This window comes from Heteronotia binoei, chromosome 9, assembly GCF_032191835.1.
Source record: "Heteronotia binoei isolate CCM8104 ecotype False Entrance Well chromosome 9, APGP_CSIRO_Hbin_v1, whole genome shotgun sequence".
NCBI lineage: Eukaryota > Metazoa > Chordata > Lepidosauria > Squamata > Gekkonidae > Heteronotia > Heteronotia binoei.
The window spans coordinates 28821172-28846599 of record NC_083231.1 but is presented as its reverse complement, the minus strand read 5'-3'; the positions used below and the strand labels follow the sequence as shown (position 1 = coordinate 28846599).

At 44.3% G+C, this 25428-nt stretch overlaps 1 protein-coding gene across 1 annotated transcript in view; it reads left to right on the top strand.

The window, feature by feature from the left end:
* The first annotated feature begins 237 nt into the window (after positions 1-237).
* Positions 238-25428, top strand: part of KDR (kinase insert domain receptor) — a 66488-nt gene continuing 41297 nt past the window's right edge. The window contains exons 1-9 of the mRNA XM_060246377.1: positions 238-312; positions 4327-4417; positions 6639-6835; positions 9016-9158; positions 10437-10605; positions 12824-12972; positions 19208-19379; positions 20746-20857; positions 23573-23736. Coding sequence (XP_060102360.1) covers positions 246-312; positions 4327-4417; positions 6639-6835; positions 9016-9158; positions 10437-10605; positions 12824-12972; positions 19208-19379; positions 20746-20857; positions 23573-23736 — 1264 coding nt within the window. The 5' untranslated portion in view covers positions 238-245. The remainder of the gene's footprint in view (positions 313-4326; positions 4418-6638; positions 6836-9015; positions 9159-10436; positions 10606-12823; positions 12973-19207; positions 19380-20745; positions 20858-23572; positions 23737-25428) is intronic.

Below are 25428 nucleotides of genomic sequence, written 5' to 3'. Positions count from 1 at the left end.
ACCCCTGGCACAGGTTCCTCGGGGCCTTCCAGGCGAGAGACATTCTGGGGGCGGGGCGATGAGGCCAAGCTCCGCCTCCCTCCCAAAGAAGAGGCGCTGCGGCCGGGGATTGGTGTGCATTGGGCTTCCCAAGCGAAGTTGGGCGGGAGGTGGCAGCTGCTCTCCGACGGCGGCGCGGGGCGCTTGCGGCGCAGCGGTTCCTTGCAGCGGAGCAGGGGCCCCTTGGGCGGTGCGAGGCGAGAGAGATGAAGCTGGTGTCGGGGCTGCTTTTCCTCTGGTGCTTCGCTGCGGAGCCGCGGCTGGTCTCGTCGGGTAAGGGAGCCGCGTCGGGCGTGTGCGGGGCGGTCGGCGGGGGCTTAAGTGGCGTCGAGGGGTTCGCGGCGTCCAGGTGCGCGGGGATCATTCGGGGTCGCGGCGGTGGGTGGCGGGAGGGAGGGAGGGAGGTGGTTGCAACTGCAGGTCACCGTCTGGAGGCGGGCGAGGAGCAGCTTCGAGGGAAGCAGGAGCTCCGAGGAGGTCGCGTCTCTCTCTCGGGGAAAGGGGGACGTGATCCACCCTGCGCCCTCCCCGCCAGAGCAAGCCACCGGTGGGCTCGCCCGAGCGCTGGGAGTCGCCGGAGCCAGGGGCGTCTTGCGCTCACTTGCGGGTAGAAGTGGCACGTTGGGGATGGACGGGCGCTGATCCTGCGGGGAGGGAGAGCGGCCGTGACACCGACTGAGGCCAAGAGACCGTCGGGATTCTCATCTGGCTGCGTTTTCCAGCACGCTTGGGCTGTAGAGCGCCGGAGTAAAAGGATTCCGGAGTCCTGGAGAGATCGTTAATTATCCCCCTCGGCGAAGAATGTCGTTCCCAGACTTGTTCGGTCATCTGGGTATCTCGATATCTCTAGTACAATTAATCTTTCCCCACACCCATCCCCTTTTCAAATTACAGTAAGGCAAAGCAAACGCTTAACGTCAAGCGTTACACAGGATAAATAAGAGAAAAGCAGTTATAAACGTCAGTCTACCAGTTAAGAGTGGATTTACAGAACTATAGAAGGATCCCCAAAAATATACAAGGTTGGCTTAGGTTGTCCCTGGTACATTTCCCCCTCACCTTTCCCCTGAGAACTTGAGGGAGACTTATTGGGTCTTCCCTTCCCCTGTTTTATCATCCCTAGGGAACAATTTATGGGGACCAGTCTGGTAGCAGGCAGATCACTTGAGTGGCCAACAGTCTACAAAACGAAATAATTATGGTTACTCTGTGGGATTAATGTTGTCCTAAGAGTTGCATCATTGGTAATAATGTCTAATAAACTGGACATATGAAATGCAATATTTCTCATTTCAATGGGGGAGAAGTTCATGAATCTGTCAATTTATTTATATTCTTTTATTTTCTTTTTGTATACCATGCATTTTTCATTGTTGGGGACCCAAAGCAGAGTACATTGTTCCCTCCATTTTATCTCATTACTAGTTTTCTCATATGCAAGGGGAAATGACTGTATGGAAAGAAATCCGGTTCTTTGTTTCATTTCATTTTTTTTAAATTGAGTTTTTCATTTCTTTTTTATTTGTAAATGTTTTATGTTCTTTTTCTGTAGTATTGCGTGTCTAATCTAACTCTTAACTAGATCATGACACCCTTTGGGACACAAATGCACATTTGGAGGCATTTGTATTACCTGCCCTAAACTCATGTGATACAAATAAATGAGTTTCTGGGCATTGTATTGAGAGGATGACTGAGGCTATACTCAGAAGAACACTTTCCTGGCAGTAAGCCCCATTGAATGAAATGAGATTTACTTCAGAGCAGACCTGCTTAGGATCCTGCTAGTGCTAGAGCACACTTTGAGTTCAGCCCGACACAATTAGTATCTCCTGCATTCCATTGTGATGAACGACCCCTTGACTAGTTGCACCTAACATTCTAGAGGCATTTAGTCATAGCTAAGTTTGCTGGCTTCTGACCTCTGGGTAGGTTGATCTACAGTTAGATAATAAACATGATAAATGTAGTGACAGCAATCGCAAAGAAGTCCAGTGCAGTCTTAAAGTGAGACATACCATAGAATGATAGAATTGGAAGAGATCTCCAGGATCATCTAGTCCAACCCTCTGCATGATGCAGGAAATTCACTAGTACCTCCCGCACACATGTACACCCTGTTCCATGTCCAGAAGATGGCAAAAACCCTCCAGGATCCCTGGCCAAACTAACCTGGAGAAAAATTGCTGCTTGACTCCAAAGTGGTGTTCAGCATTTCCCTGGGCGTGTAAGAAAGGGCCACGAGAACTCAGCACTGATACAATCCTTTCTGCCCTCCTTTTCATGATCTGCCTAGTTTCACAGAATCAGCATTGCTGTCAGATGGCCATCTAGCCTCTGTTTAAATCCCCCTGCTCTCACCTCAAAGAGGGAGAGTCCTTGCTGGATCAGGGGAATGCTTCTTTAATCCTTCTGAGTCCATTACCAAGTTTTTTGAATTGCAGAGCAAAGCTGCTCGCTTATGACCATATTCTCATTTTGCGGAGTACTTTCCATACTACTTGGTTAATAGAGTGGTTAATTCTGTTTAGGTCTCTATTTACCTAATGTTTGTAGTGGCCAGTGTTGCTCTAGTTGTGAGCTGGTGTGACTGAGAGACTGGCTTATAAACCAGGAAGTTCCTGGTTCAGATCTGTCTTCTGTGGAAGGTTCCGATCTATCTTCTGTTGTGAACTCACTGGGTGTCTGCTCTCTCTCTCAGCCTCAGCACCTGCCATCTGCAACAAGGGGCTGATAATCCTGAGCAACCTTATAGGATTGTTGTGATAGGCAGTGCACGTGAACTGGTTTGCACATTCAGCTGTGCTGTATATGTTGTAAGTAAAATCCAAGACCTTTTCAGGACAGGTCATGAGCAGTTGGATCATTAATATCATGAGCAATTGGATTGTTAATTAAGAGAGCCAGTGTGGTGTAGTGGTTCAGAGTGGTGGACAATCTGGAGAAGCAGGTTTGATTCCACACTCTTCCACATGAAGACTGCCGGGTGACCTTGGGTCACTCACAGTTCTCTCAGAGTTCCCTCAGCTCCACCTACCTCACAGGGTGTCTGTTGTGGGGAGACAAGGTCCCATTTATGTCAGATCTGACCCTTGTAACTAATGAATTTGATTCCCTTGGTTTATAGTTATTCACTGGAAGAAATGCATTCTGTTCATGCACAGATACAATCTTCTTTTTTTTCCTGGTATTAGAAACTGTCTCAAGCGAGGCACTATTTTTGTAAAAGAACTGCCTGCAGAATATATATATTTATGCTGATCAGTCTGACCTTGAACCCAGACGTTTCCACCCAAGTTTTTTGAATTGCAGAGCAAAGCTGCCCACTTATGACCATATTCTCATTTTGCGGAGTACTTTCCATATTACTTATTTCTTCTGAGGGACCTGTAGTCATCTGCCCTTTGTATTGCAAACAATTCTGTGGGAGATTTCTGTGGTGCATGGGTAGTACCTTTGAGACTGTAGTCCGGCCTGTTGGGCTTTACCACTATCCAGGATATCTGAGAGTGTGTCCAACACCTTTCTTTTTTTGTTGCGTATTGCAAAACAAGATCAGTAATGGCAGACATTGCAGTCATTACTGATTCTCCAATTGCAGAACTGCTGATCAGTTTCAAGGAACACCAAGGCTCTATGAAATACAGTTGGTGGAGAAAAAAAGTTGTGTTAACCCATGCAGTTTGCTCTGCCCACCTAAGTCAGAATTTCAGCTCTCAGACATGCTAGACTCTTAAGTAAGAAAGGAAGCATTCTAGTAAACATGAGTAACTGAACTTAAGTCAGGAACGCTGCTTAGAACGATTCCGAGCACTGAATATGAAATAATGGGAAATTATGGTATTTCAGAAATACATCTTTTAATAACCAAAGTGCTTAAACCATTCCCTGGGGAATGAGATCATCCTCTGTAGCCAGGTTCACTTCATTACAATGTCCCAACATCCTTTAGCTAGACCTTGAAGTTCACAAGGCAACAAAACAGGAACTCCACCCAAGCTTTTTGAATTGCAGAGCAAAGCTGCTCGCTTATGACCATCTGCCCATTCTTCCTGTTATGATAGAGCTTGTGAGTTTCTGTATAATGTGCAAAAGGCACAGGTTTTGTCCTTCACAATTTAACCCCTAAAATGCACAACTCCTACCCCAACACAGAACTTCCCTTTGCTCTCATAGATCAGGTATTCATCATATTAGTTGGTTATGCGTGACTTACTATGATGGCATTATAACTGAGCACCGTTTGCCCTTTGGCACGTCCAGTTATTGATCTTTGCTGTTTTGCAGGCTTGCCGGTTTCACTGGATCCTCCATCCCTCAGCATCCAAAAAGCTGTCCTTACTGTAGCTGCAAATGAGACACTACAAATTACCTGCAGGTATGTGGGTGGGCGGCAGATGATGACTATTTTGTATATAGCCCATCTTTCCTAAACACATGTTCTTCTTCTGCTTTGTGACTTCTTGTGCTCTCAGGGAGTATCAGTTATTTTCTACATAGGCATCATGCAATTTACTTTGAGCACGGCTAAAGTGGTATTTTTCCTTCCTAGTGTAGCCTTGCAGGTGCCTACGCAGAAAATAATTGATACTTCCTGTGGATTCATTACATAGAATTCTTCCAAATAGGTGGGACCAAATGTTTGCTTCAAACGGGTTCACTGATGAAGGTGACTGGAATGAGACTTGTACCCAGGATTTCTCATGTGAACTTGTGAACTTGAACTGATGAATTGAACTGATGGATGACTTGATGTACTAAACTGATGAATTTAATTGAACTGTTTTCACTGTCCTGTTGGACTATTATGATGACTGGCTGAATGAACTGTGCTGAAATTATTTTGTATTAATAACTGATCTGTTAAGAACTGCATAATTTTTTTGAACCTAACTTGGTATGTATTTGTAAAATTGCGTGAATGTATTAATTGGCTAACAAGATATTTGTTTCTGTGCACTCTATAGTCTTTTCACTAAAATCCTTATCTATTTCATTTAAGTTTCGTGCTATTGCAGTAATTTCTATATAATTCAGGCTTTTGCATACTGCAATCCTTAGTATTTCTCCACCATCTGGAGGTTGGCAACCCAAGGGTGATATGATTGGTTTAGGAAGGTTTCCGTTTAATCAGAATTTGTTATGACATCTGAACACAGGTGGTTCAACAAAGCAAAGTTTGTTTCTTGCCCTCAAACAAGGATTCTAGGTCAACATTAAATTTTGTTTTAGAATCCTGGTTCGTGCGCAAGAACAAAAACCCCACACCAGTTGGCACCCACATTCGGATATCATTTTTTGTGGTGCTGTCAAAGCCTTCCCAAACCAGGAAGTCTTCAATCTCAACGGCATTCATGAAGGGAGAGGGAAGAGAACCCCAGAGCCAAAGGTTTTCAAGCTAATTCACGAGACAAATAAATAAAATAAATATTTCTAAAACAACGTGTTGTTAATGTCACTTCAGCCTCCCAGGACACTGACTGCAGGGGGACTCAAAATAGCTGTTTTATTGCAAAAGAATTTCAGAAACAGACTAGAACGGGAGATTGCTGAATTACAAGTTATCAGGACAGCGAAACCCCCAGGGTTTAACAGCACATCGGTTTCTTATATCACTGCATATGCTAATGTCATTCAGTTCTCACATCTGTTTGCAAACTTTTATTATGCTGCATGCTAACTTTCTGCTATTTTCAGGTTTTACCAATTGCCTTAGCTATATTTGCTGCTATTCACAAGTCTTATCAATTGCTTTAATTGAGTTGGAGTGCCAATTGGCCCTTGTTGGCACCATTCTTCTTACCACTTTCTATATGTAATGGTTGGTGATTGTGTTTCAATGTATTTGAAGAAGTGAGAATGCATATGAACCCTTATACCCAGAATAAAACTTTGTGGTCTTAAAGGTGCTTCTGGACTCAAACTTTCTTCTGCTGCTTCAGATCAACATGGCTACTCACCTGAATCTATCAGCATATTGTTAAGATCCAGAAAGAAAGAAAGTACATTGCGGCTGATTCATAAATAGTGCAATCCTATGCAGAGTTAGTCCAGTCTAAACGCATTGAAATCATTCTGCGTGGGATTATACTACTAATGACTGGCTGCGATGTCTTTTGAGGTCTCCAGTCTTATTAATCCTGTGAGCACTGGAATTTTAAGATCAGGTGATGGGCACACGACAAAATGCTTGTATGAGAGGTGCAAAATACAGGGAGCTTCCAAGCCAAAACACCTTCCTTTTATAGAGACAGCTCTATCCCAAATAGATGCTCCCTGAGCACCCAAAGATGATGTCTCCTGGGCTGTTTTGAAACACTTGTTCCAATCAGGGAAGTCAGTATTGGTGCTTTGTTTGGGGCTGAAGTAAGTGGGCACCTAGGATCATCTCAGCAAACAGTATTGGGCCCATAAGCACCACACTGGGAGTTGCTGGTGTATTTAGAAGCATTGTGCTAAAGTGACTTTAGGTGATTCATTCCCATGTGCAGGTGATTGCTTAATACTACATTCTTCGTGCTGTGAACACAACTGTGTGAACCAGTCCTTAGTTTTGCAGTATACTTTTGTTTATCCTTTTTGATTTTTTTCCCCTCTAGTGGTGAAAGGGCTTTGGAATGGAATTGGCCTAATAACCAGAGTAGTTTGGAAAACCGGCTACTGGTGACTGACTGCACTGACAATATCTACTGTAAGACATTCACACTTACAAACGTAATGAGCAATGATACGGGGACTTATGAGTGCTTTTACCAAGACAACCACACGAGGTCAAGTATCTATGTTTATGTGCAAGGTAAGCACTTACCTGATGGTATGATAGTGTATATGGTATGTTATGGATATCTTCCTATTTAATAAGTTGGGAAATTGAAAGTTAAGGCTTAAATGTTATTCTAGTTTACCTAAAAGCAAGCTCCATGAAATACAGTAGGATTTAGGTTTAGGCTGCATGACTGTAATCCTGGGTATCTTTTCTTGAGAGCAAACCCTAATGAGTTCAGTGGAAATAATTTCTGTGTAAAGATGCATAAGACTGGGCTAGAAGATTGTTCTCTAAAGTGCCCATTGAAAGCCACTGGTTATCTGAGAGCCAGTTTGGTGTAGTGGTTAACTGCGTGGACTCTTATCTGGAAGAACCGGGTTTGATTCCCTACTCCTCCACTTGAAGCTGCTGGAATGGCCTTGGGCCAATCATAGCTCTCGTAGAGCTGTCTTTGAAAGGGCAACTTCTGGGAAAGCTCTCTCAACCCCACCTACATCACATTGTGTCTGTTGGGAGGGGGGGGGGGAGAAGGTAAAGGAGATTGTAAACTGCTCTGAGATTCAGAGTGAAGGGTGGGGTATAAATCCAATATCTTCTTCATCATCATCTGTGAGAAAATAAGTATCTTTGCTTACAGATGCATTCCCCACTCCTCAGTGTTCTGAAGTGTAATGGGTATTATTGGACTTTAGACATCAGTGTAATGGCTTAATTCTTTAGGACTTAGCACCTTCAGTTAACATGGTAAACTGGATAAAATATTATGAGGGAAGGATTAGAGCAGGCATGGGGTTAAAATCCGTTCAGTCTCCTGGCCAAATTAATTCCATTCTTGTTGCAAGTTAGGTATGGAATTAATTGACACAATTTCTGCTGGAAGTGTAACTTCATAGTAGAAAACTGTGTATCTTGCATTATGCGATAAGCTTCTGATGGTTCACTTCTTAGGGTTGCCAATTCTGGGTTGATAAATTCCTGGAGATTTGGGAGTGGAGCTAGGGAAGGGCAGACTTTGGGGAGGGACTTCAGTGCCATAGAGGTCACCCTCTGAAGCAGCCATTTCCACGAGGGCAACTGTACTCTGTCAGCTGGAGATCAGCTGGGAGATCTCCAGGTCCCACCTGGAGGTTGGCAGCTCTAATTCTCACTACCTCTACATAGGGTTGCCAACAACCTAGAGGAAAAAAAAATCCTGCCCCTTTAATAGAGGTTTAATTGGGGCAATGGGCAGGTGAAGCGTTTTATGGCATGGAGAAAAACATCCTTGTCTAGTACAAAAAAAATCCCTTTAAGCCTTTATTAATGGGGCAGGATGTTTTTTCTCCAGGTTGTTGGAAGCTCTACCTGTTCACAAGGCAAGACAGATACTTCTGTATTTGTCAGAAGTTGCTTTGTACCTACTGTACGCCCACTTCTACTACACAGGTGCAATATTCAGATAGGGCACATGTGTGAATTATTCCTCAGTAAAGATTGTGTGGAACTGGGTTATCATTCCCAGAGTGTACAGTTGGGCAAATGATAAAAATACCGGTGATATTAAACCACATCTTCATCTAATTTTGCATATATATCAGGATATGAATATTTACCTAAGAGAAAAGGACAAAATTGGTAATGAGGAAATAAACAGTGGTGCTTGTGTTTGTGTGCAGAGGAAGACTCTGAGGAAAATGTAGGTCTATGACATGCTAAAAAAGTGATTTTCAAAGTATCCTAACAGTAAAATCTTTGGTCCCCCCCGATAAGTCCCTTTGACAGCCTCACTTTCTACCAAGGATCAGTCTTTCTATCTACTTTTATCATAACACTCTGCTTATTGACATAAAGTTGAGTTCAGAATAATTTTTCCACTAATGGAAGGCACTTTTGTCTGTGGAACAAAGCTTTCCTGCATACCCCATTCCTGTTGTAGCTCACTGATCTTCTTGAACTGCTGCTCCTGGGGACAGGAAACATTCAGGAATGGCATGAGGGACAAATTGGGGAGGGGGGTCTTCAGCAGGAAAGGGGAGTTGGTGGAAATTATACCTCCTCTTCTGTTAGTGGACAATTGAGTCTAGATACAATTTGTCTTCACAATCTTTATAAGTTCTATTGTGTAATGAGTAATAAACTCTAACCTACCAGATTGGATTCACACACACACGTATATGTACAACATTTTTAAAAGTTTTTGCAATCTAACTATGTATTTAAAATCTTTTTAGATTTTGCAGATCTTCTAGATCACAGATCTCCATTTGTGACCTCAGTTAGTGACCAGCTTGGGGTTGTATATATAACTGGAAACAAAACTGTGGTAATACCATGTCTTGGGTCCACGTCAACCCTCAATGTTTCACTCCATACGGTAAGTCAGTGTAACATGTTACCTTCCTCTAGTCACCTTCCTCTAGTCACCCTTTGTCAAATTTGTATTAAATTGAAAAGAAGTGGAAGTGGTATTTTTGTGGCACATTCTTTGGTTCATGCAACTCTATCCTTTTATTTAATTTTCTGTCAATCTCTAAAATCTAGTGAGATGTTCATCAGTTTCTATTAACTATGGTTGCTAAATGGAACCTGGACATTCTGAGACTGTATCTCTGAATATTGGCTTCCATGCCCTGCTTGTAAGCTTTCCAGGGGCATCTGGTTGGCTACTATGGGAATCATGATGCTGAATTATGATTATGATCATAATTCATAATGATCACGATCATTGATCTGCTCCAGCTGGTCACAACCTAAATTTTAGCTTCCATTTATTTAAGTCAGAGCAGGGGTGGCCAAACTTGCTTAATGTAAGAGACACATAGGATAAATGTTTGAGATGTTTGAGAGCCACAAGACATGAGTGTCAGATGTTTGAGAGCTGTAAGGCAGGCAGGCAGAAAAATAGATGGGGGAGAGAGAGGTGGAAAGAAATCAACTTTAAATGCATTCTCCAAGCTGCCAGCTGGCTTGGCTTGGAGAAATGATTTAAAGAGACAAATGCCTTCTCCAAGCCAGGCAGTGCACTTCAAGAGCCACAGTTTGACCACTGCTGAGTCAGAGTGTCAAGCATGTGCTTGAAATCAGTAGGATTACATCCTGGAGTTTTAATCTTTTGTGAGGTAATTTTGAAAACGTATTGATGGCTTTGTGTATTGGTTGTATTGATGGATATGCTGTTTTATGTTTCGGATCTTACTAAGGAACTGTATTCAAATGCAGGGGTGGAATTCTAGCAGGAGCTCCTTTGCTTATTAGGCCACACACCTCTGATATAGCCAATTCTCCAAGAGTTTACAAGGCTCTTTTTTGTAAGCTCTTGGAGAATTGGCTACATCAGGGAAGAGTAGCCTAATATACAAAAGAGCTCCTGCTAGGATTCCACCCCTGTTCAAATGAATACAGATGCTGAGATCAGGCCCTGTAAGTCTAGGGGCCTGATCTACCTCATTACGATGTGTATCACAACGCACAGCCTTTCTATTCACAGCAGAGGAAGGGATCACAGTAAGGAAGGATCACATGCAGGAATGGGGAAGGAGGATGTAGCAAGAGGCTAGTTCTTGTTAACTTCTAGCTAATGGACCCCACTAGTTCATGTTAACTTCTAGCCAATGTAAGACTTTAATGGATTATTGTACTGGTATTTATACAGAAGTATCCAGAAAAAATATTTTTTCCTGACGGTGAATCAATTGTATGGGACAATCAGAAGGGCTTTACTATTCCCAGTATCCTGATCGGCGACGTGGGCATGGTCTTCTGCAAAGCTAAGATCGATGATGAAAGCTATCAATCCATGATGTTCATTGTGGTGGTTGTTGGTAAGATTTTTGTTATTCTGTGGATATCTTATTGGTTATACTGATAATATATTGATTCTACTGAGTTGGATCCTATAAATCCCTTCCACCAAGTCCAATCCTATGACTCCCCTTCACTAAGGCTTCCTTAAACATAGAAATGCTCCCTTTGATGGAGTCTTTTTCCACTGCAGAAGTTAATCACCATTGGAGGAAGTCTTTCTCTGTTGAAGGACAACTTAGTAGAGGAGAGTTATAGGATCCAGTTTAACAGAAGTGAGTCATAGGATCCATCCTAGGGTTGCCAACTCTAGGATGGGAAAGACCTGGGGATTGGGGGGGGTGGAGCCTGGGGAGGAGAGGGATCTCAGCAAGGTATAATGCCATACAGTCCAACTTTCAAAGTCTTTTCTCCTGGGGAACTGAACTCTGTTATCTGGAGACCAGTTGTAATTCTGGGAAATATCCAGGCATTACCTGGAAGTTGGCGACCCTACCTGTAATGGAGTGAAGGCAATATATGACAGTATGAAAATGCATTGGTTACATTGTCTTTAAGAGACTAAAGCATAATCACCACCATTCCTTAGATTAAACTCATATACAGTTGGACAATGTGGATGGCTAGTGGAGGCAGCAAAAGCTACTATCCTTATCTCAGTTTTTTCATAAGTTAATATTTTTAAGAAGAACTTCTACCTTTGAACAGGAAACTTCACATTTTCATGTTTTGTATTTATTTAGGTATTATTTAGATATATATACCCCCACTTTCCCCCCCCCCCCCAGTAGGGATCCAAAGCATTTTATGACATTTCCTCCTCCTCCACTTTATCCTCTGAGCTCTGACTCTTGAGAGCTTCCACTGAAACAAATGTTGTTAGTCTTTAAGGTGCTATTTTGCTACAGCAGATTAACACACCTACCCTTTTAGAATTCTCTTTCCCTTGTGTACAGCTTGATAATAAAAGTCTTCTGCTTCATGGCAATGTATAATTGTCGTTATTTCTGAACCACAAACTCCCTCTTTCCTGCAAACCAGGATGCCAGACTGATTTAATGCTGATTGGTAGACAGAGGACAGACTATTATGCGGTTTGGATGTAACAACAAACTATAGTTTGCTTTGCAAGAGGAAATCTTTAATTGTAGAGTAGTTAGAGGGTGCATGAGGGAAAGGAAGGGTATGCAAAAGACCAAGGATCTGCCCTCTGTAGACTTGATCACAAAACTAGAAACCATGGCTTGTTGCTGTGCTTGAGGGATTGTACCTTTAATTGTTCTATGTAGACTGAATAGACTTGTAAACTGAGAAAATGCCTTTCTCCATTAATGAAGGCATTGTGAAAGCATTGCATTCCTTACCACTGAGTTGGATCCAGAGGTAATTCTACAAACACAAGGAATAGCCATGTATAGAATATGACTTCCCACCCCTCCCACTGCAACCCAAAATGTTTTCCAAAAATCTCCTCCTGAGGTTAGATCCAGATGGGCAGCCATGTTGGTCTGAAGCAGTAGAACAAGATTTTGAGTCCAGTGGCACTTTTAAGAACAACAAACGTTTATTCAAGATATGAGCTTTCATGGGCAAGCACACTTCTTCAGATACATGTTGCAGGAAGGAGCAATAACACCCCTCTTCAGTTCACAGAAATCTTCTTCTGGATCCAACCCACCCACTGCCTGAACTGGGCTATTTAAATTAGGTAGAGCTTTGCCCATTCCAGTGCAAGGAGATCCTTCTCCCAGTTTCAGGATATTGCTGAACTAAGAAAACAGTCCAAATTGACAAACTATTTATAACTTACTGGAAACTGCCAAAAGTATGGACTAAGTCAAAAGAAAAAAGAGTAAAAGAATGGAAAGAGGCAGCCTTGGGAAAGGGCATTCCTTATTCCTCACATGATTGACTTTGGATTCTTATCTGGATTATCATTTCCTTTTTTGTTTCTTGCTGACTTAAAGGACAGAGAGGATTGAGTGTATATTGTTTAAATATAATATAATATAATATAATATAATATAATATAATAATGTATATATTAATGGAATGTTAAAGAGTTATTCCTAAGTGTGTTTTAGGTTTGGAGGGTTGGTGATATCTAAAGTATAAAGCATAAAATCCACCAGGTAGTGTAAATGGAGGATTCTAGTTGAAGCTTCTATTTAATCTAACCTACTGTGCGAGGGTTTATCTTGAAGAGTTTCTTATTTATTCCTGCTTCTTCCCTCTTAGGTTATAAAATTCATGATCTCACTATAAATCCTCCTCATCAAGTAGAGCTGGCAGCAGGAGAGAAGCTATCTCTAAATTGTACTGCGAGGACGGAATTGAATGTGGGAATTGAATTTGATTGGCACTTCCCATCCAGCAAAACAAATGAGGTAATTTACCTTTCAAGAAGAATCTGTATTTAGTTTTCTTTTGAAGTTTTAGAAATCCAGTTTAGTCCTGTGATTGTCTTCCTATAGGCATTTCTGTGTCCAGAGAAATTTTTTTGCAGGATCTCTGGAAAGAAGAAAATATTTGAAAATATTATTTGAAAATATTATTGTTAGATATCTGGACTGTTAGCAGAACAAGTGTGGTTAAAGTGGGTTAAAGTGTCAGACTGTAATTCAAAACTCCATTCCGCCATGAAACTCATTGGCAGCACAATCCTCACACGCTACTAATATCACTTGAAGTCAATAGGATGTGAAGGGAGTAACTCTGCTTAAGGATTGCACTGTGGGTAGCCTTGAGCCAATCACTCTGTCACTCTAGCCAGCTTCACAAGGTTGTTGTGAGGAAAAATGGAGGAGAAAACCTTGAGCCCCTTGAAAGAAGGGCAAGATAACAATGTGATGGGCAACGACACTGCAAATTACACATTTTTGATACAATAGATAGATATGCACACATTTTCAAGTAGTGATGCATTTTTTGTTCCAAATGAAAGGTGTAGCAGACTTGTTTGATCTTTGTTGCAGAGAAAGAAATGGTGTTTCATAGTAGTAAGGCATGTCTGCATTTCTTTTTCTTTTGACTTCTGCTGTCATACATAAGGAGAAATGACTGAGGCAAATGGCATGGTATTTACATGAAGAACTGGAGAGGAAGAGACCCTGACAGTCTCCACAGATATACAGACAGGATGAATAGCTGACCCTGCAAAGCTGCACATAGCAAAAAAAGATCATATTGATGCTGCCAATATGAACACACATGAAACTGCCCTATAGTGGATCATACCCTCGGTCCATCACAGTCAGTATTGTCTACTCAGACTGGCAGCAGCTCTCCAAGGTCTCAGATAAAGGTTTCTTACTTCACCTACTGGTTGTTTCTTTAACTGCCAGGGATTGAACTTGGAGCTTTCTGTGGGCAAAGCAGAGGCTCTTTTACTGATTCACAACTCCTCCCCTAATGGGGAGGATGTATATAACAGGACATAGTTGGCAGATGACTGAAGACACTGCCATTGTTATAAGTAACAAAGGTAACTCTTGAAATAATGGTGATGAATAGCCTGCATTGTACTGAAGACTGTTAGCCACTTACTAACAACTACCACCTCAGGACCAAAATAGATGTGATGGTGTTTGATCCACACAGCTATTTTGGCACTTGAAACAGTGGGGGAGGGAGCAAGAGTGCTTCTCAGCATTTCAAAATGACTTTAAAATGGTGGCCGATTCTAATGGTGGCCGTAGGGATACTGTCTAATTTGGTGCTTAGTAAGAGTAGCTTGAAGCCAGTTTTCAGCTTAACACTAAATGCTGAATCTGATTGTGTGTGGCTCTCTCTGTGTTAGCTGCTGTGCATTTGAGAATGATTGGAAGTGTAGGTTTCTGAGGGCTGCACCATTGTTCAGAAAGCAAGTATGATGTGCACCATATGTTAGCCTCAGTCTCTGTTACCACACAAACAGTGCAAGTGCTTAGCTGATAAGGTAAAGGCAGTCCCCTGTGCAAGCACCAGTATTTCCGACTCTGGGATGACGTTGCTTGCACAACGTTTTAACGGCAGACTTTTTTACAGGGTGGTTTGCCATTGCCTTCCCCAGTCATCTTCACTTTCCCCCCAGCAAGCTGGATACTCATTTTACCGACCTTGGAAGGATGGAAGGCTGAGTCAGCCTTGAGCCGGCTACCTGAACCCAGCTTCCGCCAGGATTGAACTCAGGTCGTGAACAGAGCTTAGGACTGCATACTGCAGCTTTACCACTCTGCACCATGCGGCTCTTCCATCACCTCTGATAGCAGCAAATAATCGGGGGAGTCAAGATCTTGTGACGAAGTACTAATGTGTACGTTGTATGAAGTCAGAACTATAAATAATTGAGGCTTTCACAAAGATCTGAATTTTTTTCACACAGATCTGAAGCCTGGTGGAAAAGGAATTGTCCCTCCGTACTATTTACAGACAGAGTGACTAAACATTTTTCTTGGTAGAGCAGTTGGGAGATGAAGGAGAATTCTAAACACTTCAGGGAAGAACTGTCTTTAATTGCCTCAGTTCCTGCAGAGGAAGTAGTTGATTATGTCCAATCAACTCACACACTTTGGAACAGTGCAAGAATGTTGAATTAGCAATAGCCAGTGTTGATTTTGCCTTGGTAGATAGTTTCTCTAAGAAGATGACTGAGAATCAGGTGGCAGGAAGTGATATTTTCAGATGATAATGCAGAGGTGGCACTTTGGTTTCTCCTCAGGCCAAAGGTTGAACAGCTACATAAGCAATTATGGCGATTGTGCATTTGGTGAGCATCAGTCAAAATCTTTCAGTTTTTCAGAACACAAAATTTTTTAAAATTATTTCACTATTTCTAATGTACTTCCAAAATTATTTAACTATTTCAAATAATGCACTATAATTAACCTTCTGTGACTGTATTTTGGATAGCTTTGGATAAGTAGGTGGGCCTTGTTAATGAAATGTGGTCATGTTCTGTATCTAATTGATAGCTTTGCAATGTATTTTCTCAAGAATTATCTTCTGTTGTGTACTTACAGCAATCATTGCTAACAAGTTAAAAAATTCAGTACTTGCCAGCAGGGGAGGAACGGTAGCTCAGTGGTAGAGCATCTGCTTGGTAAGCAGAAGGTCCCAGGTTCAATCCCTGGCATCTCCAAAAAAGGGTCCAGGCAAATTGGTGTGAAAAATCTCAGCTTGAGACACTGGAGAGCCACTGCCAGTCTGAGTAGACAGTACTGACTTTGATGGACCAAGGGTCTGATTCAGTAGAAGGCAGCTTCATATGTTCATATATGTTCATGTTCTTTAGTCATTTGGCAAGTGTGCTGTTTGTATAATTGTAGCACCAATAATGTACTTCTGACAACTTTCACTACATTGCAAACTCACCAGGATCAGTTGTTTGGCATACATCAGGTGTACGCATTTATAGAGCAGTTTTGTCCTCTCCATCTTCATTTCTTGATATAAGTGCTACATCTTTTGCCTTGGTCATCTTTTGTTTTTATGACATGTGAAATCCAAAGTCATCAAAATGTGGCTTGAATTGATTAGACCACATTCCTCATTCTGTACGAAATGTTTTCCTTACTTATTTAGTATGTTCTATGATTGTCTTTTCTCCCAGAAGTTCAGAGTGGCACACAGTTTTCTCTTTCTCTGTTTTATCCTTAAAACATCTCAATGATCTTGTGAGGTAGATTAGTCATACAGCAAGTTTCATGGCAAATGGGGATTTAATCTGAGTTTCCCAACAACTTCAACCTCTGTGCCACTCTAGTTAATGTTTTGTCAGTAATTGTAATCCCATTCTAAATAGGAAGCATTGCATAAAAATTGAAAATATGGGTGTTTATAATGATTTTTTGTAGCAGGAACTCCTTTGAATATTAGGCCACACACCTCTGATGTAGCCAATCCCCCAAGGGCTTACAGTAGGCCCTGTAATAAGAGCTCCGTAAGCTCTTGAAGGATTGTCTACATAAGAGGGGTGTGACCTAATATGCAAAGGAGTTCCTGCTACAAAAAAAGCCCTTGGTGCTTATGTATTTATTCAAGTAGGTAGCTGTGTTGGTCTGAAGCAGCAGAACAAAGTTTGAGTCCAGTGGCACTTTTATGATCAACAAAGTTTAATTCTGGGTATAAGCTTTTGTGCACACTTACTCTTCAGATACATGTATTTATTGTAATAGATTTATATGCACCACTAGTGATAGTATTGCATGGTAGATGCAGGGGTGAAATTCTAGCAGGAGCTCCTTTGCATATTAGGCCACACAACTCTGATGTAGCCAATCTTCCAAGAGCTTACAAAAAAGAACCTTGTAAGCTCTTGGAGGATTGGCTACATCAGGGGTGTGTGGCCTAATATGCAAAGGAGCTCCTGCTAGAATTCCACCCCTGGATAAATGGCTGAGAGTCAAGAGGTCCAATTTTTGCCCAGCCCTGCAGCCTTCTCTTCAACAGTCCTACCAGGTTTTTCTCAGTCATGGAAATGCATTCAGGAAGTTCTCCAGGTGCTGTACTTCTTTATAACAACTCTAAATTTTGGATTAGCCATCTTGAATGTGAGCAGACTAAAGTATCTGGAAAACCACAAAGTGCTGAAACAAGCACACAGAGCAGCCAGTTGCCAGGGAGGGAAAGGCAATTTCTAAAATTCTCTGTTTGATATGCCACAAAAAGTTGTACACATTTATGTACACAGGGTCCCCATGCATGAATGATTTGTGGCACGTCAATCGCAATCCTGATTCTCATCCAGTTTTTGTTTTAAATTTCAGTATCTTTTGTTGAAGAAAGCATTTTATCATGTAACAATACAGACATAATCTTTTTTTTTTATACTAAGCATACTTTGACTTAATCGGGGACAAAGGGTGGCTATTGGGGGCGAGCGGTCCCGGAGGCACACACTGGACTGTGGAGTGCCCCAGGGGGCAGTTCTCTCACCAATGTTATTCAATATCTACATGCGCCCTCTTGCCCAGATTGCCAGGGGATACGGACTTGGGTGCCATCAATACGCAGATGACACCCAACTCTATCTGCTGATGGACGGCCGGCCTGACTGCGTCCCTGAGAATTTAGACCGGGCCTTGCAGGATATGGCAACTTGGTTGAGGAGGAGCGGGCTGAAATTGAATCCAGTGAAGACAGAAGTCCTTTGTCTGGGTCGGGGCGCTCGGGAAGGGGAAATACCTCTTCCAGTCTTCGACGGGGTGCCGCTGAAAGCGGCGCACCGGGTTAGGAGTCTGGGAGTTTTACTGGAGCCTTCATTATCAATGGAGGCCCAGATTGCAGCCACCGCCAAGTCAGCCTTTTTCCATCTAAGGCGGGCAAGGCAGTTGGCTCCCTTCCTAGAGCGCCAAGATCTGGCAACGGTACTTCATGCAACGGTCACCTCGAGACTGGATTACTGTAATGCCCTCTACATGGGGCTGCCTCTGTACCGAACCCGGAAGCTGCAGCTGGTGCAGAATGCGGCGGCTAGACTGTTGCTGGGGCTTCCTAAATGGGAGCACATACAGCCTGGACTGCGCGAGCTGCACTGGCTGCCAGTTACATACCGGGTTCGTTACAAAGTGCTGGTCATTACCTTTAAAGCCCTATATGGTCGAGGACCTGTCTACCTTAGGGACCGTCTCTCCCCATATGAACCCCAGAGAGCACTGAGGTCAGCCGGAAAAAACTTGTTGACTACTCCCGGACCGAGAGAGGTGAAGCTGCAATGTACCCGTAACCGGGCCTTCTCCTCTGTAGCCCCGAGCCTATGGAACCAACTTCCAGAGGAAATGCGGGCCCTGCGGGACCTTGAACAATTCCGCAGGGCCTGCAAGACCTTCCTCTTCCGACTAGCTTTCGCTGACGAAGGAAGAAATTGTTAATGATAACCGCCATCCTAAAGAACAGTATTAGCACTTTTATTAACTTAATTAACTAATTTTAAACCTAATCAGAATTTTAATGCTTAAATGTAATTTTGTGTTTTTTGCTTTTTGTATAATTGAAATTTGTATGATGTTGTTAGCCGCCCTGAGCCTGCCTCGGCGGGGAGGGCGGGATACAAATAAAATTATCTATCTATCTATCTATCTATCTATCTATCTTAAAGATTTATCTTCATCTCTTCCTCATCGTTTTTCTTCTTTCTTCTCTCAAAAATATCTTCATAAACTTATAGCTCTTCATAAAAACTTATAAACTTATAACTCTTCATGAAAATATCTTCAAACTTAACCTAGTTCATTACAATTTCTCATCCACAGGGCTTTTTTGACAGAAAAAGCCCAGCAGGAACTCATTTGCATATTAGGCCACACCGCCAGTATCACTATTCTTTCACACAGGGCTTTTTGGGTAGAAGCAGTCCAGTAGGAACTTATTTGCATATTAGGCCACACCCCCTGACACCAAACCAGCTGGAACTGTGTTCCTGTTCGTTCCTGTTAAAAAAAAAGAGCCCTGCTCATCCAGTTGACAAAATTTTACCCGGAAGCCATCTTTGCTTGCCGCAGGTGAATAAATGAATGGCAGGATACAATCCTGTTTTCAAAGTAGAGTAGTCCCATTTTCATCTGCATCCAATCCAATTGCATGCATGTAAAGGACAGCCTGAAAGGGCAATGTTGGAATGAATGATTTTGAACTGTATTCTAGAAAAACCACATTACAGTCAGGGATATAAAGACATCGTTGGGTAATGAAATGAAGAAGTTTGTAAGCACTCTCACCATTGAACATGTGACCCTAAATGACAGAGGACGGTACAGTTGCACAGCCTCCAGCAGTCGCATGACTAAGAGAAGCAGCATCAGTGTCATTGTCTACGGTAAGGAATACTTCTGGATTTACTTCTCCTTGGTACTTCAGAAAAGACACATTGCAGACACTGATAGAAATAAAACATCAGCAAAACTAGGGGTGCCAGCTCTGAATTTGGAAATACCTAATGATTTTTGGGGTGGAGTTGGGGGTGGGTGGGGTTTGGAGAGGAGAGCGACCTCAGCAAGATGGAATGCCCTAGAGTTCTTCTTCCAGAGCAGCCATTTTCTCCATGGGAAGTGTTGGGAACATGGAGATCATTTGTAATTCTGGAAGATCTCCAGCCACCACCACAAACCCAAGAAAAACTGAAGCAGTTATCAAGGTGAAGTTCAAGAAGTTTCTTTAAAATTCATCATAAATCTTCATCCAATGATGATATTATTTGTCCATATGCATATGCGAGATCTACTGTATTCTCGATGTAATGTCATTCATTATTTAAAAACAGCCCTGTGCCTCATCATTGTAATAACAGTGTGAAAACCTGGACCCCAAATGATTGGATTGAAGAAGTTTGGGATCATCTAATGAGCAGCAAACTGTCACAAAACCTCAGAACCTAACAAAGGAAGGGATCGTTTTAGGGAAGAGTGGTGGCTGATATTTATTGTTTTTAGGAAAGAGAGCCACTAAACTGTGAAAAACCAAACAAACTTTAAATGAACATGTTTCAATAATAATATGAACAGACAACATGTTGGGAAGAAATGGGTTATTGTTTAAACTGCACCCCCCTCCAGCACCAGTGTTGCAGTTACATTGACATGGCCAGATAGTCAAAAGGAAATACTTCTTTACACAGTTGAGGGATTGAAATGTGTTGTTCACTGCTGGAGGATGTAGTGATGGCTGTGGGCATAGATGGATCAGACAGCTTCAGGGAGAATAAGTTTATCTGTGGCTACTAGTTATGGTGATTAAAGGGAGCCTCCATGTTCAGAGGCAGTCAGTATCTGAATCCCAGTGCCAGGAGGCAACATCAGGGGAAGGCCTCAGCCTCCATGCCCTCTTGTTGGCCCTCCAGAGGAACTGATTGGCCACTTTGTGAGACAAGGTGTTGGACTAGATGGACTGATGGTCTGAACTAGCAGAGCTGTTCTTATGGAACCAGTGGGGTTTGTGTGCCATAGATTCACCAGTGTATCTTCAGCATACACCAGTTTAATTCTGAGATACACTGGCCAAGTTCTTATTTGCTGTCTTAGTGGAGGCAAAAGGGAATGGTTTGGATCTTCCAGAACTTTTTCTGTGGGCAGATCCATTGTCTTTTGTCTCCATTTAAAATCTATGATCAATAAAGCAAATATACATTTCTGGGAAAGAATAAAATCTTTGTTTAAACTTATTGTACTTTTTTTTTTCTTTAACAGAAAAGCCTTTCATTAGTTTGGGCAGGATGCCATCTTTGGTGGAAACAAGGCTGAGTGAACCAATCAGAATTCCTGTGAAATTCACGGGGTATCCATCTCCAGAATTCAAATGGTAAGAAATCACAGCGTTAAACAGCATATCATAGATTTAGTATGGCTCGAAGCATCACTTGTAGATTTAGAAAGTCTGTGCAGCTGCTAAGCTAACTAGGTGGCCTTCAATGTCGCTTTTTTCTAAGCCTGACCTACCTAGTGGTTAAGAGTGGCAGTCACAGTTAGGGTGGCCATAATGTCTGAAGGTCAGCCAGGGACACCTTTGGGGGGGGGGGGAAGGCACGCCGAAGCAGTCTGTCACTAATAACACAGGTAGAGATGCAGGACAGGAACCCGGAAGTGACCGACAGCTGCTTCAGCGTGCTGCTGCGCCGGCCCCCTGGGCCCCACAACGATGGGACCGATGCCACAGGGACGGGCTCGAAACACTCTATAACCCCTCAAAAGAACAGCAGTCTAGCTCGCTTCCCCCGAGCCCTGCCGCCATAAGCCTCAAGGGGGCTCATTTTGCGGCATCTCCCGGCGGGAGGGTGGCACCCGCACGGGACACATATCAAATGAAAGAGGGGGCGCAGGGCTATCAGAAACAGCCGGCGGAGGGAGTCGGGAGACCACCCCACTGGGGGATCCACACCCGAAAGTGATGAAGGTGGCGCAGATAGAGCCAACAGAGCAAACAGGACAAAATAAATAGGCTGCATTATGCAGCACAGTTGAGAAAGTGCCTTATCCCATATACTGATGAAGTAAATACAGGATCTGAGAACAAAATTGCACCAGAAGACACAAACACAAAGCTCCCTTACACTGAATCAGTGCTTGGGTCCACGAAAGTCAGTATTGTCTAGTCCAGTCACAAACACAAAGCTCCCTTACACTGAATCAGTGCTTGGGTCCACGAAAGTCAGTATTGTCTAGTCCAGTCACAAACACAAAGCTCCCTTACACTGAATCAGTGCTTGGGTCCACCAAAGTCAGTATTGTCTAGTCCAGTCACAAACACAAAGCTCCCTTACACTGAATCAGTGCTTGGGTCCACCAAAGTCAGTATTGTCTACTCCAGGGGTGGCCAGAGGGAGGGAGGGAGGAGGGAGGGAGGGAGGGAGGGAGGGAAGGAAGGGAGGGAGGGAGGGAAGGAAGGAAGGAAGGAGGGAAGGAGGAGGGAAGGAAGGGAGGAGGGAGGGAGGGAAGGAGGGAAGGAAGGGAGGAGGGAGGGAGGGAAGGAAGGGAGGAGGGAGGGAGGGAAGGAGGGAGGGAGGGAGGGAAGGCAGGAGGGAAGGAAGGGAGGGAAGGAAGGAAGGAAGGAGGGAGGGAAGGAAGGAGGGAAGGAAGGGAGGGAAGGAAGAAAGGAAGGAGGGAGGGAGGAAGGAGGGAAGGAAGGGAGGAGGGAGGGAGGGAAGGAAGGAAGGAGGGAGGGAGGGAAGGAAGGAGGGACGAATTAAGGAAGGAAGGAGGGAGGAATTAAGAAAGGAAGGAGGGAGGAAGGAGGGAGGGAAGGAAGGGAGGAGGGAGGGAAGGAAGGAGGGAAGGAAGGAAGGAAGGCCGCCCCCTGCCGCCAGCCGCCCCCCCGCTTTCGGCCCCCTCCCTGCTTACCTTCATCCAGGGCGGGTGGCGGCCTCTCCTCCGGGCGGCTGGTGCTGCTGGCGGGGCTGGCGGCGGCTGCGGAGGCCGGGGAGGGCCTCCGCTGGTCTCTGGAGGGCCTCCAGTGACCAGCGCCGGCCTCTCCGTGGCCTCCGCTGCTCGCTGGAGGCCCTCCAGAGTCTCTGGAGGGCCTCCAGGGACCAGCGGAGGCCGCGGAGAGGCCTCCGCTGGTCGGCGCTGGTCTCTGGAGGGCCTCCAGGGACCAGCGCCGGCCTCTCTGCGGCCTCCGCTGCTCGCTGGAGGCCCTCCAGAGTCTCTGGTGGGCCTCCAGGGACCAGCGGAGGCCGCGGAGAGGCCTCCGCTGGTCGGCGCTGGTCTCTGGAGGGCCTCCAGGGACCAGCGCCGGCCTCTCCGCGGCCTCCGCTGCTCGCTGGAGGCCCTCCAGAGTCTCTGGAGGGCCTCCAGGGACCAGCGGAGGCCGCAGAGAGGCCTCCGCTGGTCGGCGCTGGTCTCTGAAGGGCCTCCAGGGACCAGCGCCGGCCTCTCCGCGGCCTCCGCTGGTCGGCGCTGGTCTCTGGAGGGCCTCCAGGGACCAGCGCCGGCCTCTCCGCGGCCTCCGCTGCTCGCTGGAGGCCCTCCAGAGTCTCTGGAGGGCCTCCAGTGACCAGCAGAGGCCGCGGAGAGGCCTCCGCCACCGCCGCCGGGCCCCGCGCGCGGGCGGGGAAGGCGGTGAGGGAGGGAGGGAGCGTCCCTGCGCACGCGCAGGGACGCTCCCTCCCTCCCTCGCCGCCTTCCCCGCCGGCGCCCGCGGCCCACCACCTCCGGGGCTGGCTAAACCGGGACCTCTAATGGTCCTGGTATAGCCAGCCCGGGAGGCGGGAATAGGGGGCCAGAACCAGGACATTCCCGGGTGCCCGGGACGGTCTGGCCACCCTAGCTCTCAGAACTCTCTAAGACCCACCTACCTTCACAGTGTGTCTGTTGTGGGGAGAGGAAGCGGCAGTGATTGTAAGCCACTGTGAGACTCTGAGTAGTGAAAGATGGTGTATAAAATCTTCTTCTTCTTCTTTTGTTTATACTCTGCACACTGCTGTAAACATCTCAGAAGAATGAGTGAATATGAATGGGAAATGAACTTGTGTATGCATATTGTTTCTATAGTCTACCAAAAGACTGTTGTTGTTTTTTAAAGGTATAAAAATGGAAAAGCCATCACTGCAAATCGTACAGTTAAACTCAGTCACTCCTTGACCATTTCTGAAACGAGTGAAAGAGATGCTGGGAATTATACGGTTGTACTAACCAATCCTGTTAATAAGGAACAGGAGAGACACACATTTCATCTGATAGTGAATGGTAAAGTTCTTTTAACTCCTCCTATCTTTGTTTATCATTAAAATTTTCAAACAAAAAGTTGCTTTCTGGACATGTGTTGTTGATTATAGGGGCTTCCAAGCTGCAGTTGATGGCTGGAAATCTGTTTTTTGTAGCAGGAGTTCCTTTGCATATTAGGCCACACACTCCTGATGTAGCCAATCCTCCAAGAGCTTACAGTAGGTCCTGTAAGAAGAGCCCTGTAAGCTCTTGGAGGATTGGCCACATCAAAGGATGTGGCTTAATATGCAGAGGAGCTCCTGCTACAAAATGAGCCCTGATCTTTAGAAAAAAGAGATCATTTCACCTGAAGAAAAATGGCCACTTTGGAAGGTGGCATCTAGGGCATGATACCTTGCTGATGTTTCTTCAGTTTGACTGTGCTAGACTCAGAGTTTCTTTTTGCAGTCCCAATAGTAAATGCTATAGAGCCCCTCATGGGCTGCCATCCATAGCTGTAGACCTGTGCTTAACTTTGAGAACCACGGCTCATGTGTACCCACTCTAATGATTTATACCGTTTAATTTCTATATATTGCTTCATTTGCTTGTTCAGCAGACACTTGATTACCTATTTCTTGTTTTGCAAAAGAATTTTGTCATCAGGGTTTTATTTTAAAATAATTCTTTATGGCCTTGATGTCCCACTGTGTATTTTGTTTTTGCCTTTGTGTCTTGCTGTTTTCCTGCCTTTAGCGATCACTCCCGTACACACGAGACCTTTCCCAGCTGTCCTTGTGGGCCTCTCCCATCCTTCCTGCTTTCCCCTGTCTCTCCTGTTCCTCCTCCATTTGGCTGCTCAGGAAACTGGGTTGTCTGCAGCTTCATAAAAGAGCCAGCTTTTAATATGAGAGATTCCCTGTGGTGCTGCTTTAGATGGCAATGGTAGTTTCTTGGTAAATGGAAGAGCCTGGCTGGACCAGCATTCATGTAATGGCTTGAGATGGCAGAAAGAGTAAACTGTAATCTAAAGCAGTGGTCCCCAACCTTTTTGGCACGAGGGACCGGTTTTGTGGAAGACAATTTTTCCACGGACCGGAGCGGGGGAGGGGCTATGGTTTCAGGATGATACAATTGTGTACTTTATTTCTGTTAGTTTGGTGTGGTGCTTAAGTGTGCGGACTCTTATCTGGGGGAACCGGGTTTGGTTTCCCACTCCTCTACTTGAAGCTGTTGGAATGACCTTGGGTCAGCCATAGCTCTCAGCGTTGTCCTTGAAAGGGCAGTTTCTGGGGAGAGCTCTCTCAGCCTCACCTACCTCACAGGGTGTCTGTTGTGGGAGAGGAAAGTAAAGGAGAGCCACTTTGAGATTTTGAAATTTGGAATGGAGGGCAGGATATAAACCCAATGTTGTTGTCGTCTTCTTCTTATGACTACATTGTAATTTATAATGAAATAATTATACAACTCATGGCCCAGTTGCTAACAGGCCATTGTCAGGGGTTGGGGATCTGTGATCTAAAGGACTTCCAGACTCTACCATAACTCTTTGGGAGGCCTGCTTCCTTAGTCACCTTCCAAGCAGAATGCAGCTGATCTGGAACGGTTACCAGCCTTATGGATGCATGTCAGACCCTCTTTTTTGTTTTCTAGTCCCAAGTCAAGTAGTGAAGCTAGTTAACAATTAGGTGTATACAGCTGATGATCTGTGTCTGACTTGGAGAAGCTCAATTT